This window comes from Pneumocystis carinii (genome assembly GCF_001477545.1).
Source record: "Pneumocystis carinii B80 chromosome Unknown supercont1.17, whole genome shotgun sequence".
NCBI lineage: Eukaryota > Fungi > Ascomycota > Pneumocystomycetes > Pneumocystales > Pneumocystaceae > Pneumocystis > Pneumocystis carinii.
This window is the reverse complement of record NW_017264729.1, coordinates 171397-189069: the sequence shown is the minus strand read 5'-3', so window position 1 is coordinate 189069 and position 17673 is coordinate 171397. Positions and strand designations below refer to the sequence as shown.

The 17673-nt window shown below is 28.4% G+C and overlaps 8 protein-coding genes across 8 annotated transcripts; 5 read left to right on the top strand and 3 right to left on the bottom strand.

Annotated features, from left to right (window-relative positions):
* The first annotated feature begins 313 nt into the window (after window positions 1–313).
* Window positions 314–1193, top strand: T552_03505 (hypothetical protein). Its single transcript, XM_018372007.1, has 3 exons — window positions 314–476; window positions 527–632; window positions 678–1193. Exons 1-3 carry the CDS (start codon window positions 360–362, stop codon window positions 1145–1147), a joined length of 693 nt encoding a protein of 230 aa, XP_018224260.1. The 5' UTR covers window positions 314–359; the 3' UTR covers window positions 1148–1193.
* Window positions 1194–1229: 36 nt separating this feature from the next.
* On the bottom strand, window positions 1230–2838 carry T552_03504 (hypothetical protein; the record flags this gene model as incomplete). Its single annotated transcript, XM_018372006.1, has 2 exons — window positions 1230–2711; window positions 2755–2838. 2 exons carry the CDS (start codon window positions 2836–2838, stop codon window positions 1230–1232), a joined length of 1566 nt encoding a protein of 521 aa, XP_018224259.1.
* A 357-nt stretch (window positions 2839–3195) lies between these two features.
* Window positions 3196–4359, bottom strand: T552_03503 (hypothetical protein; the record flags this gene model as incomplete). The annotated part of the gene is made up of 7 exons (XM_018372005.1): window positions 3196–3345; window positions 3402–3488; window positions 3536–3710; window positions 3760–3940; window positions 3994–4116; window positions 4165–4279; window positions 4330–4359. 7 exons carry the CDS (start codon window positions 4357–4359, stop codon window positions 3196–3198), a joined length of 861 nt encoding a protein of 286 aa, XP_018224258.1.
* Window positions 4360–4648: 289 nt separating this feature from the next.
* T552_03502 (hypothetical protein) lies at window positions 4649–5123 on the top strand (the record flags this gene model as incomplete). Its single annotated transcript, XM_018372004.1, has 2 exons — window positions 4649–4991; window positions 5032–5123. The coding sequence occupies 2 exons, from the start codon at window positions 4649–4651 to the stop codon at window positions 5121–5123; spliced, it is 435 nt and encodes a 144-aa protein (XP_018224257.1).
* A 175-nt stretch (window positions 5124–5298) lies between these two features.
* Window positions 5299–11775, top strand: T552_03501 (hypothetical protein; the record flags this gene model as incomplete). The annotated part of the gene is made up of 12 exons (XM_018372003.1): window positions 5299–5347; window positions 5394–5738; window positions 5791–5924; window positions 5978–9338; window positions 9380–9609; window positions 9663–9809; window positions 9855–9980; window positions 10021–10222; window positions 10269–10393; window positions 10438–10796; window positions 10838–11468; window positions 11515–11775. The coding sequence occupies 12 exons, from the start codon at window positions 5299–5301 to the stop codon at window positions 11773–11775; spliced, it is 5970 nt and encodes a 1989-aa protein (XP_018224256.1).
* A 206-nt stretch (window positions 11776–11981) lies between these two features.
* Window positions 11982–13584, bottom strand: T552_03500 (hypothetical protein; the record flags this gene model as incomplete). The annotated part of the gene is made up of 7 exons (XM_018372002.1): window positions 13457–13584; window positions 13027–13409; window positions 12779–12979; window positions 12604–12732; window positions 12410–12555; window positions 12107–12367; window positions 11982–12063 (listed from the first exon to the last, which is right to left on the bottom strand). Exons 1-7 carry the CDS (start codon window positions 13539–13541, stop codon window positions 11982–11984), a joined length of 1287 nt encoding a protein of 428 aa, XP_018224255.1. The 5' UTR covers window positions 13542–13584.
* Window positions 13585–13771: 187 nt separating this feature from the next.
* T552_03499 (hypothetical protein) lies at window positions 13772–14868 on the top strand. The gene is made up of 4 exons (XM_018372001.1): window positions 13772–14159; window positions 14204–14429; window positions 14480–14654; window positions 14698–14868. Exons 1-4 carry the CDS (start codon window positions 13795–13797, stop codon window positions 14823–14825), a joined length of 894 nt encoding a protein of 297 aa, XP_018224254.1. The 5' UTR covers window positions 13772–13794; the 3' UTR covers window positions 14826–14868.
* Window positions 14869–14976: 108 nt separating this feature from the next.
* Window positions 14977–17608, top strand: T552_03498 (hypothetical protein). Its single transcript, XM_018372000.1, has 7 exons — window positions 14977–15300; window positions 15349–16505; window positions 16553–16648; window positions 16694–16927; window positions 16971–17117; window positions 17169–17315; window positions 17363–17608. The coding sequence occupies exons 1-7, from the start codon at window positions 15021–15023 to the stop codon at window positions 17561–17563; spliced, it is 2262 nt and encodes a 753-aa protein (XP_018224253.1). The 5' UTR covers window positions 14977–15020; the 3' UTR covers window positions 17564–17608.
* The last annotated feature ends 65 nt before the right edge of the window (window positions 17609–17673 follow it).

Below are 17673 nucleotides of genomic sequence, written 5' to 3'. Positions count from 1 at the left end.
TTCCCTTCTATTCCTTTCTCACTTTCACTCATCACAAAAAAACCTCTAACTCCACAAAAAATAGGCCTAAAAACACCGTTCAAAAACAATTTCCTACTATTTCTAACCGCCACTTTCGAATAAAATATTTATTTCTTTATTTCATCCACGTTAAACTCCTTTCTATCTTTTTTTTTCGATACTTCTCGATCTCTACGTTACTCTCTCTCCTTCTCCGCTCGTATCTGACGTCAAAAAAATCGGTCTCACTAAAAAATCGCCAGGTAAGGCCCTTTTTAAGGCTTTTATAGATAATAAAAGAGTTATAGAGCTTTATATAGACTAGATCTTGGTACTAGAACATTTAATTGTTGTTAATAATGGAATCTCGCTCGGCAATATCATCAAGATCAAGAAGTCCGAAAGGATATAGGAATAGTCGTTCAGTTTCACGATGTTCTAGACGCTCAGTATCACCGTCTAGAAGTTCATCAAAGGTTTTTGGGGAAAAAACGGGAGTTTAAGGAGAAAATTTGATGAATTTTAGATTTTAGTGGAAAAATTGACAAGAAATGTGACAGCGGCCCATATTGAAGAGATATTTGGATCGTACGGAGAAATCCGATCAGTAGATATGCCTATGAACCGAAGATGTATGTTTTTTCCGGGGTAAAAAGGAGAAATTAAGGAAAAAATAGTGAATATTAACCGAGGACTATGTTACATTGTTTATGCATCATCAAGCAGTGCAAATGCAGCGATATCTCATATGAATGAGGGACAAATCGATGGATCAGTGATTACGGTATCAATTGTTACGCCACGACCGTCAAATGCACGTAAATCGTCATTTTCGCCGGTACGACGAGGATCTATGGGAATGAAGCGATATAGAAGGCCATATTCACCTCCTAGAAGGAATATGAGAGATTCTAGACTAGGAGATTCATATAGACCTCATAGAAGTTCGAAATCATCAAGTCCATATTACCGACATAATGGGAATTCGAAAAATAGGTTATCTAGTTATAGCAGTTATAGTAGCCGTAGTCGAAGCTATTCTAGTGAAAGAAGTCGTTCTAGAGGACGTAGTTATTCTCGTGGAAGGAGTTATTCTCGAGGAAGAAGCTATTCTAGATCAAGAAGTATATCAAATGGTAGTAAATAAGAGGAATTTAGACCATATATTATGGTGTAATTTATTAAGATACTAAAATTAACAGTGTAAATTTATAAATGAATACGCAAAACTAAATATATTTTTTTCCAATGAATATTTCGTGACCATGTGTTTCAGTAAAGTAAGATGTAAGATTAACCTTGGCTTTATGAAGAATCATTGCAGCTTCTTTAGAAAAACAATCATCTATTAGTTTTTCTGATGAAGATGGTATAATTGAAATCATTTTTCCAGTTTGTCCCATTCTTCCAATTCTTCCTGCCATATGAATATATTTTACATGATCATTAAGTCTTCCTATCATGTAAGCATGAGTTAAACCAGGCAAGTCAATGCCTCGTGCAGATGAATAGTTTATTACATATATTTTATTTTGATTTATTTCGCCTTGTGTAATTGACTCTCTTAATTCTACAACAGATGTCAATCCATGAAAATGGCATTTCTCAACAAATGCAGCTCTTGAAAGATTATGTGATATAAAAATTATAGCATTCTTTACATCATCTAATTTAATCAAATGATTTAAAGTAATAGCAATAATATCTTCCAAGCTAGTAGAATTTGATTTCAAATTGCTAATCATAAAAACATCTTTCAAGAGTTTAAGCCTTTTCCTATATCTTTCTTCTGCTTTCTTCTTAATATCTAATGCCTTTCTTTTAAATTCAGGTAGAATAGCATCCATAATATGAATTTTATCATGTTCAATTGAATTTATTTTTAATACATAATGATTAATTCCAATTGGAATTCCAGAATCAGAATCTTTATCAAAGCCAGACATATTTATTAAAGGAATAATTTGATTTCTGTTCCAATTTTTAGAGTAAATCAAGCGCCTTAAGTTTTTATCCAGAGTAGCAGATAAACAAATAAGTTGATAATTATCAGAAATGAACTCTGCCTTAGTTTTAGACGTTTTATTCCTAGATGTTATAATATGATCTAATAGAATTTGACCTGGAGGCAAATGATGCCGATTTTGCTTCATTTTCTTTATTGAAAAGCATTTTAATGGATCAAGAACATGATCTGCCTCATCAATAATGATAGACTGAAGATTTTTGAAATCTATATAATCCTTATAACTTTCTCCAAGTTCATTTAATATGTCTAATAACCTATTTGGTGTTGAAACTAAAATATGTGGACTTGGAAACTGCTTTAATCTCTCAATTTGAAGATTTTCGTCATAATTGTTCCTTGTTAAAACTTGAATAATATCTTCAATATGTTTAATAGGATTTTCATAGTTTTTTATAATATTTTCAATCCATTGTTTGTATTGATGTGCTAAATCATTATTTGGAACCAAAATAACACTTGTTAAAGTAGGATTATAAGGTCTTTTCTTAGAAATAGATCGAGTACAGTTCAAGGCATATAAAGCAAGTGCAAATGATTTGCCTGTTCCTGTCCAGCTACGAATAAATAAAGAAGTCTTTGAAATAAGACTAGAAAAAATCTTTGATTGAATAGCTGTAGGCTTATAAATATGAGGAAAAGCCAATCTCAATGCCTTAGTGATAGATGGCGAAATATGACAATCCTATACATTTTTATTAAGTTTTAAATAATAAAAATGTTTAAACAGACTTCAAATGTAGAAAAATATGAAGAACTATATCCTTTTTTCTGCAAATAAAGACTTTTCTTGATTGTATATATATATCCATATAATAAATATCTGTTAAAATGGAAGGTTTGTGTATAAATAGCCAATTTAATTTTCATAATCCTTATCTTATATTTTTTATAATTCTTTCTTTATAAAAACTTGAAAAAAAGAGGATTCATATTAAAAAACACCTGATTGAACCATTCTAAAAGCTATTAATAATGCTTCTTAAAAGATAAAAATACTTTGTATTTTTCTATAAATTTTTTTGATGTCAAAATTCAAAGTTTGAAAATGTAGAAGATATTAAAAATATATAAATAATGAACATATTCTAAGAATACTGTTAAAATTACATAAAAACAATCCTTTTAAAACAGCGAAAAAAATGAATTATGAATTAACGATAACATTTTTATGTCAAATCTGGCTCTTCATTAATAGACTTTTTAATTCTTAATAGAAGAGTCGTCTTCCATTTATCAAATTTACTAAGCTGATCATATTCCCTAATTTTTTCTGTAAATAAATCAGAATCCCCTGATTCAATAGCTTCCAAGATATCCTAATTTCATATTTATATCAAAAAATTCTAATTAAAAAAAAATAAAATTAACACACCTCTAACAATTTATATTCACGCGTTGATTGAAACGTTATATCCAAATCAATATAGTGTTCAAGAGCCCTTCGTGTAGCTACCATATCCTATATATAAAATAAGAAAAAATATATCATATTAAAATATAATTGACTCCTGAATTAAGATGACATAACCCCGCCTTAAAAAGGCAGTCTTTCACTCCCCATTTCATAAGATTATTATTTATACTTTTTCGAGCAACATCTTCGAATTTTCGTATAGCTAATGGATATTGCTCATTTAATGCCGCAATCTCCCCCACTTTTAAAAATGCTTTATTCGCAAGACTAACCCCTCAATATTCATCTTTCTACCAATTTTTATACATTTACTTACGCCTCTGCTTGATCGTTAGAATACCATTCTCCCGCTTCATCATAACTTTCAAGAGCTTTTTGTGAATCCATTAATTCTAATTCATAAAGCGATGCTACATCCATTTTATAACTCGCTGCTCTTCTAAAATTCCCGCGAATTGTAAACATCTCTATAGCACTCTCTATCACTCGTGCCGCATCTATATACACATTTACCCTTCAATATTTATTATACATAAATAACCCATAAAACCTATCGGATCCGTCTTTCTATACGACTTATATGCCTCTACAAGTGTATTTGCTGCATCATCTCTCTCCTCCATTTTCAATTGCATTAACGCTGCTTTCTCCAGTGCTTCCCCGGCCTCCTTCCCTTATAAAAAAATAAACACAAATATACCCTCATATAGCCTCTTTATACCCTTTTTTTTTAGCCGAAATCCATTAGCTGCTTCAATATATAGTTCTGCTGCTTCACTATATTTATTCCCAAAAAATGACAAAATTCCTCCATGTCCTGACGACTTCTTATCAGCCTATAGTGTGCTGATAAGCTTTCTTAATAATTACTATAAAATACACTAACTTTTAGCAATAATGAGACTGGATCTGACATATTTATAGGCAAAAATAGGGTCTTCCTGTATATATTTAATGCTTCTTGGTAATATATAGGGCTGTTCGGGGGGGATTAGGGACAGATCTGGGGTTTAATACGGGGACGAGGAGAACGTCAAAAAAACGTATTTTTGAAAAAAGAGGTAATAAAAGTGAGAATTAAGAGGTAAACGTAGTGACAAACAGTAGAAAGGTCTATTTTACGAGTATCAGGGTTTTTTCAGGGATTAAAAAGGATGAATTTAGGGGGAGATTGGGATAAAATGAAGAATATATAAGGAGTGAATATGAGGGGTGTAAAAGAAGCGATGAAACGTCTAGATATGAGTATTTTATCGGTTGATAGTATGATAAACGGTATGAAGAAGCAGGGGTTTAAAAAACAAGACGAGAAGGGCATAAAAAGTCTATATAAGAGGAGTTTTTTATCATTTCCAGAGGACGATAAAGGAGGAAAACAAGTGCGGGAATTGTTAAAAAATATTGATTTTGTTAGTAGTATTAGGGGGGTGAATGTTAAATATGTAAGGGGCCTTGTTTCAGTGAGAAAAGATAGGCCTATTATGTTAAAATATGAAGATTTGTTTGAGAAGACGGAAGAGCCAAATAAATGGGATGTTTTGGGGTTAAGTAAGAATAAAGAAGGGGAATTTTTTGTTTTGAAGGGTAGTTGTTGTTAAAAAAATGAAAAAGAATTTAGTGGATAAGTATTATGGAAAAAATAGAAAGAAAAGAGGCAAAGAAGAGAGAAGGGAGTATTGAATTATTGAATTGAGGATTATTTAAAGACGGAAAAAAGTATTATTGCATGTTTTTTTTGTATAACATTACGGGTTAAGGATTAGCAGCGGATCAACGTTAAGGACAGATAATCTTTAAGAATAAAAAAATAAGATGAATAAAAGTGTATTATCATGAGATATATGGTAAGGATTTGATGGTATTAGGAGAAGAAATAGTATTTGGTGAAAAAAAGGCGTTTTTGAGTATGAATTATTTGAAAAGATGATAAAATGATTGAAAAAAAAAAAGATTTGGAGATATCATGTTCAGAAGGAGAGGAAGAGATCTGGAATATTGAAACAGAGATAGAGGAAGATAAGGAGAAGGAGATAGTAAGAAATGAAGAGGAAAAAATAGCAGAAAAATGGGTAGAAAAACGACAATTTCGAAAACGGCGACCAGAACAAAAAAGACCTTATACATATGATTTTTTAAGGCATAATGAGGAATTTAGAAGGATTGGGATAAATCCGGTAGAAAATGAATCTATGAAATATTTAGAATTAGATGATGAAGATACACAATATGAATCTCAAGATAGTAAAGAATCGCAAACGACATTAGCACATATAATTTCAGAAAATGAGGAATTTGGTACATTTTTATTATATAATTATGAGGAGAGAAAGTGCTTAAATAGAATTAGAAGAGTTTAAAAGAAATAAACCAAGTGCGACTTTTATTAATCCTAATCGTCATAATTGGCGTCTTAAACGAGTGAAAAAAGCATTGCAAAAACAAGCAATCAGCAGTTTAGAACGTAGTAAGAAAGCGGAGAATGTATGTTAATTTTATAGGGTTATATATATATATTGATTGATTGATTGATTTAGTTTTTACATTATAATTCAGATACAGAAATAACGATTTTTAAATCGGCTGAAAATCTTAAGAGAGTATCTGAAATAGAAAATGAAGAATGTGGTTCAGAAAATGATGTTTCAAATGTTTCTGAAGTATCATTTTCAAGCCACCATTCACCATCAATGGTTCCAATAAAACAGGATTCCAGGATAAAATATACTTTACAGGATAGTAGTGAATCAGATACAAAAAAAGAGGATTATTCTTATGAGGAACAAATTTTTATGAATGATATTTCTCGTTATAAAAGAAAGCTCAAAGGAATTTTGCCACCGTCATACCTTACTTTAGAAAACAAGTTTATCATATCAAATTCTCATTCAAAGATGAATCCATGTGTAAAGAAAACATATATTCAAGAAGAGAATAGAAAAGGTTTAGTAAAAAAGAAAATGGCAAAATTTCCATCAACTTTAAAACCTTTTTCAATAAACATAGATACTAACAATTTAAGCCATCAACCTAAAAAGATAAAATATTCGGATTTTAAGGAAAACAAGAATAATAATTATTATTCTTCTAATGAATCATCTGATGCTAATGATGTTTCAGAAAGAAAATTGATAAATAGAATGTATTCAGGAATAAGAGGATCTAATAATTATACGTATTTTCAAAAAAGACATAGAAAAGATAATACGTATGAAAATTCTTTGAAGAAAATTTCAAGATATCTATTGCCAGAAAAAACCAAAAGACTAAATAAATCTTCATTCAAGTTTATAAAGAAAAAAAAAAGAGTAACTAGGATAGGAATTCTGGATCTTTTTAAACAACATAAAGATAGAAACCAACAGGCTCCTCCAAGATTCATTAACTTAGTATGTCGAATTATGAAATCTCGAAAAGATCTTGGTCGAACTTATCCCTATAGAAAAGTCTTTTTTTTTGATAATTTTGATGATAGACAAGAGATAAATGAAATATTTGAAAAATGGAGACAAGGGACGTTAACACCTGTTTATTCAAAGAATGATATTTTTTCTTGTTATACAAAACCAAAATCTCTAATGAATTCTATCAGTTTTACGGAAAATATTCCCTGTTTATCTAGTGAAACACATGAAACAAAACAAAACGTGGAAGTAAAGGATGTTAATTTTAAAAAAATTATAGGGAAAATGCTTTTTCAAGGGAGATTAGAAAAAAATATATCAGAAAATTTCATGAAAAGATCAAATAAAAGTTATTACGAAAGAATTATACCTAAAAGTTGCATTACAGATAAATATAAATCTATTTATGATTGGTTGGATAAATTACCATTATCTAAGCCAGATATTATTGATAAAATTGACAATAATATGGAAAACAAAATGAATGATTTAAAAACAAGGCATTATAATCGTAAATCAATAGCCAAAAGAATCGATTCTAATCATTTTGATGATACTATAATTCATCGTCATATTACAAATAAAGTAAATGTGCAAAGGGAAAATACTAATAATTATTTTCAGCAATCATTGGAGCAATTTTGGTTACAAAAATCAACGTTTTCAATGACATTTAATGTTAACCCTATTAAACAAGATATTTTTTTTGATTCAGAGACATTTATTGGTAGTGGTTTACTTCAAAAATTATTATCGGAATCAAATGATAATAATGATGCAAATGAATCATCATGTTCCATTGATTGTTATACTATATTTGATTATAAGGTACAAAATAATCTTTTTGAAGATATCGAAAAGATACAAAAAATATTTGAAGAGTTATCATACAATATCTTAAGATATAATATTCAACAGTCTAAAGAAGAAAATACTATTGATGATTCTTTATATTCATATTTACTTTACATATTTCGTTATATTAATTTTCGGTTACAAAATAATACTTTGGAATTTTTAATAGAGTTTTCGAAAAATCTTCTAGAGCTATGCGAAAATCTTTCTCAACAATTGATTCCTTCAATTCAAATTTATGAAAATCTGTCTTTAAAATCAATACCAGTAAAACTTTTTTTTCAACTTCAAATGTTTTTTCTGGTTTTTGCTTTTAAATTTGCAAAATCATATTTTAGAGAAAATGATATCCCTAGATTTCATGATATGTGTAGAATAATTACAGATACATCTCAAAGGTTAGTCAAACATTTATTGCAATTTGGATTTGATTCTTTGAATTCCGGTCTAAGAAAACAAAATAGCTCGAAATATTCATCAATGGGAATCAACAATAATGATTATTTTATCGAAGTCTGGATAGTGACAATCCATATAATGGATTTTTCTAATAATTTATTTGGAGAATTTGTACCAAATTTTTGGACTCTTTTAAATTCTGAATTAAAAATAATCAATTCTTCTGAAATATATGAGTTTCTTGATCATGAGAAATGTTGGTATTCTATAATAAATTTAACTGTATTATATCAATTTAATATATCTGGCGTCTCTGGTGTTCCAAATGGATTAGCTAATTGGATAATGATAGAAAAAATCTTATCAAATTTTTTCGAAAATACAGAGATTTATAAAAAAGAATTAGGAAATAGTCAAAACATGTATATTCGAACTTTGTTTGGAAGGTGTCATTATCTCATTTCTACTTGGAAATGGTCAAATGCAAAATCTATTGTTATTTTCTTATACACTTTTTTTTGCAAAAGACAACTTCGAAATTTAATTAATGAAAATACACCAGGCTATCCATCTTTTATTCAGAATCTTAAAGATCCTCCTTCTACTTCGATTGAAACATCTGATACATGTTTTCATATTTTTTTAAAAGTAATTATTCTTGTCTTGGATCAATTAAAGATACAATTAAATAGTTCTTTCATACCTTCAAAGGATTTAAAAATTTTAATATCTCGTATAACTCCTCTTCATAATCGAAAATACTCAAACAGTCAAGAACTTTCTATTCAGGATTTCATTTCTCTTGAAAATCATCATAGTCTTCTTCTTATATTATTTCGAATTGTTCCTAATCAATATCGACCACCTATAGCAATGATACAGGATTTGGTTCAATTAGAAAATGCACATTGTAAAGCAAAATTGGTAAACCTTAAAGCATGGTTATATCTAACACGTTTTCTATTATTCAATTCAAACAATGATGATTTTCAAGCTATATGTAATTGGTATGATTTGGTATTAGATACAACAAGAGAAGAATATTTGTCAATATATCGTACATATAAACGTCAATTTGAATCTGATATTTTGAAATATTATTCAAATGATAAATTACTAAAATATAATCTAAAACAGCTTGAGGATGTAATGATTTCATGTTTGCGTTGTAAAAAAGAGATTATTAATACTGTTGAAAATAATGTTAATAAAGGAAAAATTCTGCAATTATTTTGTAAAGGTAAAAAAATATGCTTTAATTTCTATTTTAACATACTAAAGCCTCTTCAACAAACTTATTTAATTCTTCATCTGTCATTCCAAGTTCTGTAATAATTGAGGCATTAAATTTAACGTCTAGCTTTATTAGACAACTATGTAAAAAAGGTTCTTATGAAAAACACAATGAATCATATATGGAAGATAGCCAGGATTACGGAGATATATCTGTATTTTATGATTTAATTGATAATAATGACCCTGGAAATAATATTGAACATAATTTTTCTATGGTTTAGTTTAATTTTATTATATTGATTATTTATTTATTTATTTATTTTATTAGATTATTAATGAAACTTTAAGTGGTGAGATTTTTCAAATGTTATCCAATTATTTGGGCTCTGATGTTGAAATTTCATATGAATTACTTGATGCAGTTATTGAGTGTTGGGTACTCACTGCAGATCTTTTAGTAAGAAATGGGATTAAAGTAAATTTTAGTTATTTTATTACTTGTTAAGTTAATTTTTCTAAGGAATGGTCAAATTATTTAGATTATGGACAAGAATCATGGATTCGTTTTGGAAATAATTCAAAAATCAATAAGGCTGGAGTCGTTTTTATGTCAAAAGTTATTCAAGAATGTCCTAACGCATATTTTGTAAGTTCTATTAATGCTTTTGTTCTTTTTAATAATTTAGTCCTATCGTATTACATTTATATCTTATTGGTTTCGGGTCATTGTTGAAAATAAACTTTATAATCAACATACTTTAACAAGTCTTATCCTAAATATTGATTTTTCTAACAAATTATGGAAAAATGTTCCATTTTCAAAAAAATCTGGTCTTTTTGAAATTAAATTACATGAAATAAAATATTACCAATTTTCTTTAATTTCAAGTAATTTAAAACTTCTATTTTAATATATTTACTAACATTTCAATAGATACATTGGCAAATATGGGAGAAATTTATACTCATTTAGAATCAGAAAATATAATGCAAAATACTAAAAGTGAGTTTTTAACATATCTATCAAACCTATTTCATTCTATGAAAGACACTTATCAAGTTTAGAATTTTTAATTTTTAATATCTGTGTTAATAGTTTTTAGAAATTAGTCCAAGAAAATGATAGTGATATCAAAAAATATATTGATTTATGTCAGAAGCTTATTGGTTGTGTATTACAATACTGCGGCGAATTTGTTAATGAGAATAGTCTTCCAATTTTAGATTGGTTTACTAATTCTACAAATTTTCCACAACCTGAAGAAGATATTATTTACACAGCAAAAAAACTTAAGGGTTATGAAAAAAGAAACTTAAACAATCCTTTGATACAACAAGAATTGTTTAGATTTATTAAAGCAAAATGCGAAATTGCATTATTTGAACATAAAAGAAATAGGTTTTCTACTTTAATGCGTCTTGTCATGAGTGACACAGAAGATAATAATATAGCTATGCATATGTAAGTGTACACATATAAAAATTCATTTAACTAATTATTAGTAAAATTCAAACGCTTAATCTTGTTTGTTTTGTTATTGATGAAGTTTTTAGTGCGTATATAGCATATTCAAGGTCTCATATTACATGGATATATATAATTCCAATGTTAGAAGCTACAAAAGAGCTTTTTTCTGGTCTTTTGCAATATAAATATCAAAATTTTTACATATGTTCTATTTTAAATATTATGGAATCTTTCTTTCAAGTCCTTTTATCCTGTCTTAAAACATTTTTCGAATCATCCACTTCATTAGCAATATATGGTTCTGTTAAGATTTTTGAAATATTGGCAGTTTTAGTGGAACTTCTAGGATCAATAAATTATACTGATTATTACGGAAATAAGCATCTTTATATAGCTGAAAATATGAACATTGAAGATTTATGGAAATATATCTCTAAATTTTTGAAATTAACGCCTATATTTGTTTCATGGATATCATGGGGAAAGGAAAATATTCGTTGGCCAGATTTATATATTGTAGAATTGCAAAAAAAATACTTAGAAACTATTCAAAGGCAAATATATAGGGAATGGACATTAAAGAAATCTCAAAAAAATTATACCTGGCTGCATAATTTTAGAAATCAAGAAATCAGCCTTATTTCGGATTTTAATCAAGAAGAAGAAGTATTATAATATATAAATTTTAATTGTTTATAGCTAATTTCTAAAGATAAAGCAATTATTATTAAAAAGCATTTTTGATTTTATTGCATGTCTTTTTTCATGCGGGGGAGTATGGGAATTACTTATAAAAGAACTTATACCATCTATTATTTTTAAAGGATTATCAGTAGATCATAACGTTATTATTAAATTTATGTCAAACATTGGGGAATTAAATGAATATGATTATATATGGAAAAATATATGTTCTATTCCAAATAATATGCAAATCATATACACTGAATGTTTGAGTAATTTATTTATTTAATTGCAATCATGAGTTTTTATAAAACTATACATAAAACAATATCTTGTGTACATAATTGAATTTAAGCATTGATATAAGCAAGAAATTGGACCTATAATATCATATACATTTTAGATATTAACGTTTTCAGATATGCAAATTAGATAAAATTGTATTTAAGACTGAAATATATAATAAAAAATATAAAAGCAATATTTATGTAGGACTTAATGAACTTTTGATTGACTTCCTGATGATTTTGGTTTTTTAGGTCTGTATGTACTAACTGCAGGAATAGTTGTTGTTAATCTATAAATCATTAAATATTAAACATAATATACAATCAATATACCGTTCTTCAAATGTCGAATATGGTGCCTGTGTAAGTTTTAAAACAGTATGCAGAGGTATATCTACAAATGGAAAAACTTCTTGATTAAGATCATGATAATATCCATAAATACAACGAAGAATAGCTTGATGAGAAATAATTAAAACATTTTCTTGACGCTCAAGTTCCATAATAACAGGTTCTAACCGAGTAACTACATCCCTATATGATTCCCCTCCAGAATATCTGTAATTAAATTTATCATCTTCCCTAGAATTTAATCTGCAGAAAATTAGAATAGAAAATATTTATTTTATAAATTACTCATCAGGAAAAAGAACCCTCATTTCCTCATATGACATTCCATCAAAAACACCTGCGCTCAATTCATCCAATGCTTTCCATTCTAGTTTCTTATAAGGAAGATATTGTGCCGTTTCTATTGTTCTTTTCAATGTTGATGTCCATACCTATATAATTATTATTTTTCTTAAAAAAAAAATATTATATTCAGATACTATAAGAGGTGCTTCTCCTAACGACTTTTGAAGAATATTTGGAAGTTCTTCAGCATATTGAAGACCACGGGAGCTTAAACTTGAATCTCCCCCAATAATCCCATGTAAATTAAACTCACTCTCACCATGCTAAATAAAAATTAAAAAATTTTAAATAATAAATTATATAACACACTCTACTTAGCCAAATACTCCTTGGTTTGATATGTAAATTCATCAAATAATAAACAATTTTACTTTGAAGATAATCCTGAATTCGATTTATAATAACTTTTTGTCCAACATCTATTAACTTTACATATGAAAAATCCCCTTCATCTAAAGGTTGATATGCTTGTTCATAATATTTAATTCGTTTTAAAAAATCTAATGCTGACTATCATATTTTTATTTTAAAAAATAAATCAAAAAAAAAAAAATCACCTTTTCTGAATCCTGTCCTTTATAATCCGGTGAACTAAGTTTAACATCCATTATATTATTTATAATTATTTTTTCATCATTACATATAGATTCCACAAACATACAAAGTACATTGTTTTCCTCACAAACACTTCGGATCCATTGTCTTCTTTTTCTAGTTGAATTCGTTGCATCAAGAATACCAACAATCCCTGATTCCTCTTTAAACCATGTCATCATATCTGTAAGCGCCGCTTCTGCTGCTTTTCTACGGGCCTCTTCTCCTGCTGCGTTTTCCGGGTTAAAAAATTCTGCAAGAGGAAAAGGAATAGATTGTCGTCGACGGTAATTCCCGACGTTAAACGTTCTCGTCGGTATTGAAAGCCATGTAAGATATCGTCTTACTTCATATTTATCTCATTAATTCGGCTTTTTTCCCCAAAAAAAAAACCTTTTTCCGAAATATACGTTTTCCCACGTGCTGGAAGCCCTACTGTGCATACGCAGATCCTATTTTTTCTCAATAAATCCCCCATAATATCTTCATCTTTTCTGACCGAGTATCTGTACTCAAAACGGTGTAAATCTGGGTCATTTTTTCCGCTTCAAAAACTATTATATATTAAAAATGCTTCAAATTTTCATATTTTACTATAAAATACCTTTATTATCCACTATTTAAGCCTCTTTTCCGACATCTTTTCTCTCCCACTTTTTTTTGACGTTGGATCGTTCAAATTAAAAAAAAATCAACACTTTTAACCTCAAAAAAATAAAAAACCCACTAAAATGACTGAATTCAAGCTTAAAAGCAGAGGAAGACATATAAAAGGACTTAAAGACACTGTTTCAGTGGGTTCTAATGATAAGAAAATAGAATCGATCTTTAAAGAGGTTTCAAAAGCTACCAAATTGCCGGAAAACCGGCTAAGACTTTTGGTTAATGAGAGGATTTTGAAGAAAGAAGAGGATATTAATAGTATATATGATGAGGAATATATTATTGTAAAAGATCTTGGCCCTCAAATTGGGTGGAAAACGGTTTTTTTGGCGGAATATTTGGGACCATTATGTATACATCCATTGGTGTATAAATCTCGATTTATACAGGGTTTATTGTATGGAAATATAGTTAAACATTCGTATAATCAAAGGCAATAATGATTGTCGTTTTTTTTTTTTTTTTTGATGGGATCAGAATTATTTTTGTTCTTATTGTTCTTCATTATGTAAAACGAGAGCTAGAAACGCTTTTAGTGCATCGATTTTCAATGAATACGATGCCTAGAATGAATTTATTTAAGAATTGTTTTCATTATTGGGTTCTTGGGGGTATAAATATGGCATATTGGATGTATGGACCATGGTTTTCATATATATATGAATCAAAGATTATTTTGACAAGCTATGTTATTTTATGGATGGTAAAAATATGAATTATTTTTATTTTATATTGTTAAGAGGGATATTTTAGTTTTCAGAGTATGCAAATCTGAAAACACATCTTATTTTGCGTAATTTAAGACCTAAGAAGACAACAGTTCGACAAATTCCTAAAGGATTTGGTTTTGATCTTGTTTCATGTCCAAATTATTTTTTTGAATACATATCATGGCTTGTTATTGCATGTTTAAGTCATTCATTATCATGTAAGTTATTAATATTTATTAATATTTTATAATTCTTTTTTAGCTTGGATATTTCTTACTGTTAGTGGTATTCAGATGTGGCTTTGGGCATTAAAAAAACATTCACGATACATAAAAGAGTTTAGTGATTATCCTAAACATAGGAAAGTTATGTTTCCTTATATTTTATAAACAAAATTATCGAGACTTAACATTAAATTTTACAGATATTAACATAACAATTTAGATGTTCTTAATGCAATGCTTTATCTACACATCTGTGTATTTTATTCATCAATTTACAGACTTATATTTATTAAATATAAAATACATATTAGATAAATAAATTCTGAAAAAAAAACAAGAATTTCAGATAAATATACAACTATGCCAAAGAATACATTCAATATTAATCCTAGAAAGAAGCCTGATGCTTCTCAATTGCAAAATGCCTCATCTCATATAAATAAAGAAGTATTATCATCTTTAACAGTGCAACAAAGCCCAGAAACAAAGATAAACGTCTTAAATAAGGTTTATTTAAATAGTTCCCAGTTAAAACGAGCGGGATTGAGTACAGGAGATCTTGTTTTAGTAGAGAATGAGAAGTTATCAACGTCCTATTCCTTTGGAATGGCCTGGATGCACTCAGGAACAGGAGCTGATGGTAATAATCAGAAGAAAATATAGTATAAGGGTTAAGAAGGATAAATAGAAGTTAAACTATCAGAAGATCTTCGAAAAAAAGGGAAAATTTTACTAGGACAACAAGTTTCAGTAAGAAAATATCCATTGCCCTTAGTAAAAGCACAAATTATAGGGATTGAAACATTAGATTTAGAATCAGAAGATAATATGTTAAACAAAATGATGAACTTTCTTGTAAAAATAAGATATGTTTCTATAGGGTCAGAATATGAATATGAATATCAAGGAAAACCCATTATTGTTAAGATTAAAATGGCAAATGAGATAAATGAGCTTACAGATAGGATGAAAACGATGGAACTTGGGGATAAAAGTGTTTATCAGGAGGTATTTTTAATAACAAAAGATACTAAAGTTGTTTTATCATGGAATATAAAAGATAATCCATCTTTTAAAATTACATTTGAAAGTATTGGTGGGTTAAAACATCAAATTGAATTGCTTAAGGACTATGTGGAACTTCCTTTATTGAAGCCAGAATATTTTGAGATATTTGGTATAAGCCCACCAAAAGGTGTTCTATTGTATGGGCCACCAGGAACAGGAAAAACTATGCTTCTAAGGGCAATTGCTAGTGAAACAAAGGCATATGTGGAATTGGTAAATGGGCCATCTGTTATTGGGAAATATCTAGGAGAAACAGAGGCAAATCTATGTAAAATATTTGAAAATGCAAAGAAGAACCAGCCAAGTATTGTTTTTATAGATGAAATTGATGCAATTGCTCCAAAAAGAGGGGAAGATACAGTTGAAAGAAGAATTGTTGCTACACTTTTGACATTGATGGATGGAATGAACAGTTCTGGACAAATTGTTGTAGTTGGAGCTACAAATAGGCCTAATACACTTGATGAAGCTTTACGTAGACCAGGAAGATTTGAAAAAGAGATTGAGATTGGTGTTCCTGATGTAGATGCTAGATTGGAAATTTTAAATCTTCATTTTAACAAAATGCCACATGATTTAGATGAAGATGATATTAAAAGATTAGCAAAAAGAACACATGGATATGTTGGAGCAGATTTAACATCTCTTTGTAGAGAAGCATCAATATTAGCTATAAAACGAGGAATTGCTAAAGATATTCCTGAAAAGGACTTTACTATATCTAAATATGATCTTGAAATTGCATTAAAAAATGTTAGACAGAGTGCAATGAGAGAAGTATTTAATATTTTCTATTTGATCTATAATTATTTAACATATTTGAGATATTTTTGGAAACACCACATGTTAGATGGTCAGATATAGGTGGGCAACAGATAATAAAACAAAAATTACGAGAAGCTATTGAATGGCCTTTGACTGTTGGTATTTTTATATATTTAAATATTTCTAAAATTATTTTATAGCATCCAGAAACATTTACAAGGTTAGGAATCAATCCTCCTAAGGGTATATTGCTCTATGGACCTCCTGGTTGTTCAAAAACATTAATTGCAAAAGCAGCAGCTACAGAAGCAGGTGTTAATTTTTTTGCAATTAAAGGTCCTGAAGTATTTAACAAATATGTTGGGGAAAGTGAAAGAGCAATTCGTGAAATATTTAGAAAGGCACGCTTAGCAAGCCCAAGCATTATATTTTTTGTAAAGAAATCTTATAATTGGATATATTTTTAAATAATTTTAGGATGAAATTGATGCATTGTCCATTAATAGAGGAATGGGAGAAGAAACAAATGATAGGGTATTATCAGCATTACTTAATGAATTGGATGGTATTGAAAATCTTGTTAATGTTACTGTTTTAGCAGCAACTAATAGGCCTGACGTTATTGTAAGTTTTAAAATGGATTACAATTAAATCAAAAGACTAAAAAAAATAAAGGATAATGCATTATTAAGACCAGGAAGATTTGATAAAATTTTATATGTAGGTCTTCCTGATCTAGAAGCACGCAAAGATATTTTTAGAATAAAATTTAGAACAATGAATGTAGCAAATGATGTAGATATAGAGGATTTATCAGAAAAAGTAGGATATATTCTTAAATTTATGATATTCTAGCTAATATTATTTAGACAGATGGTTGTTCTGGGGCAGAAATTGTTGCTTTATGTCAAGATGCAGGAATCAATGCTATGCACGATAATATTAATGCAATTAATATAGAAAAAAAACATTTTGATAAAGCGTTAATGGATCTTGTTAAGCACACAACTCTTGAAATGATTGATTTTTATAAATCTTTTAATTATGGACACTTTATTAAACATACTTAATTATAAATATTTTATCATTTAAATTTACAATCTTTAGAAAATATTGCATCAAAAAATATATTCATTCTGCTTATTTATATTCAGGAAAAAGGTGCTTTTTCAACTTTTAA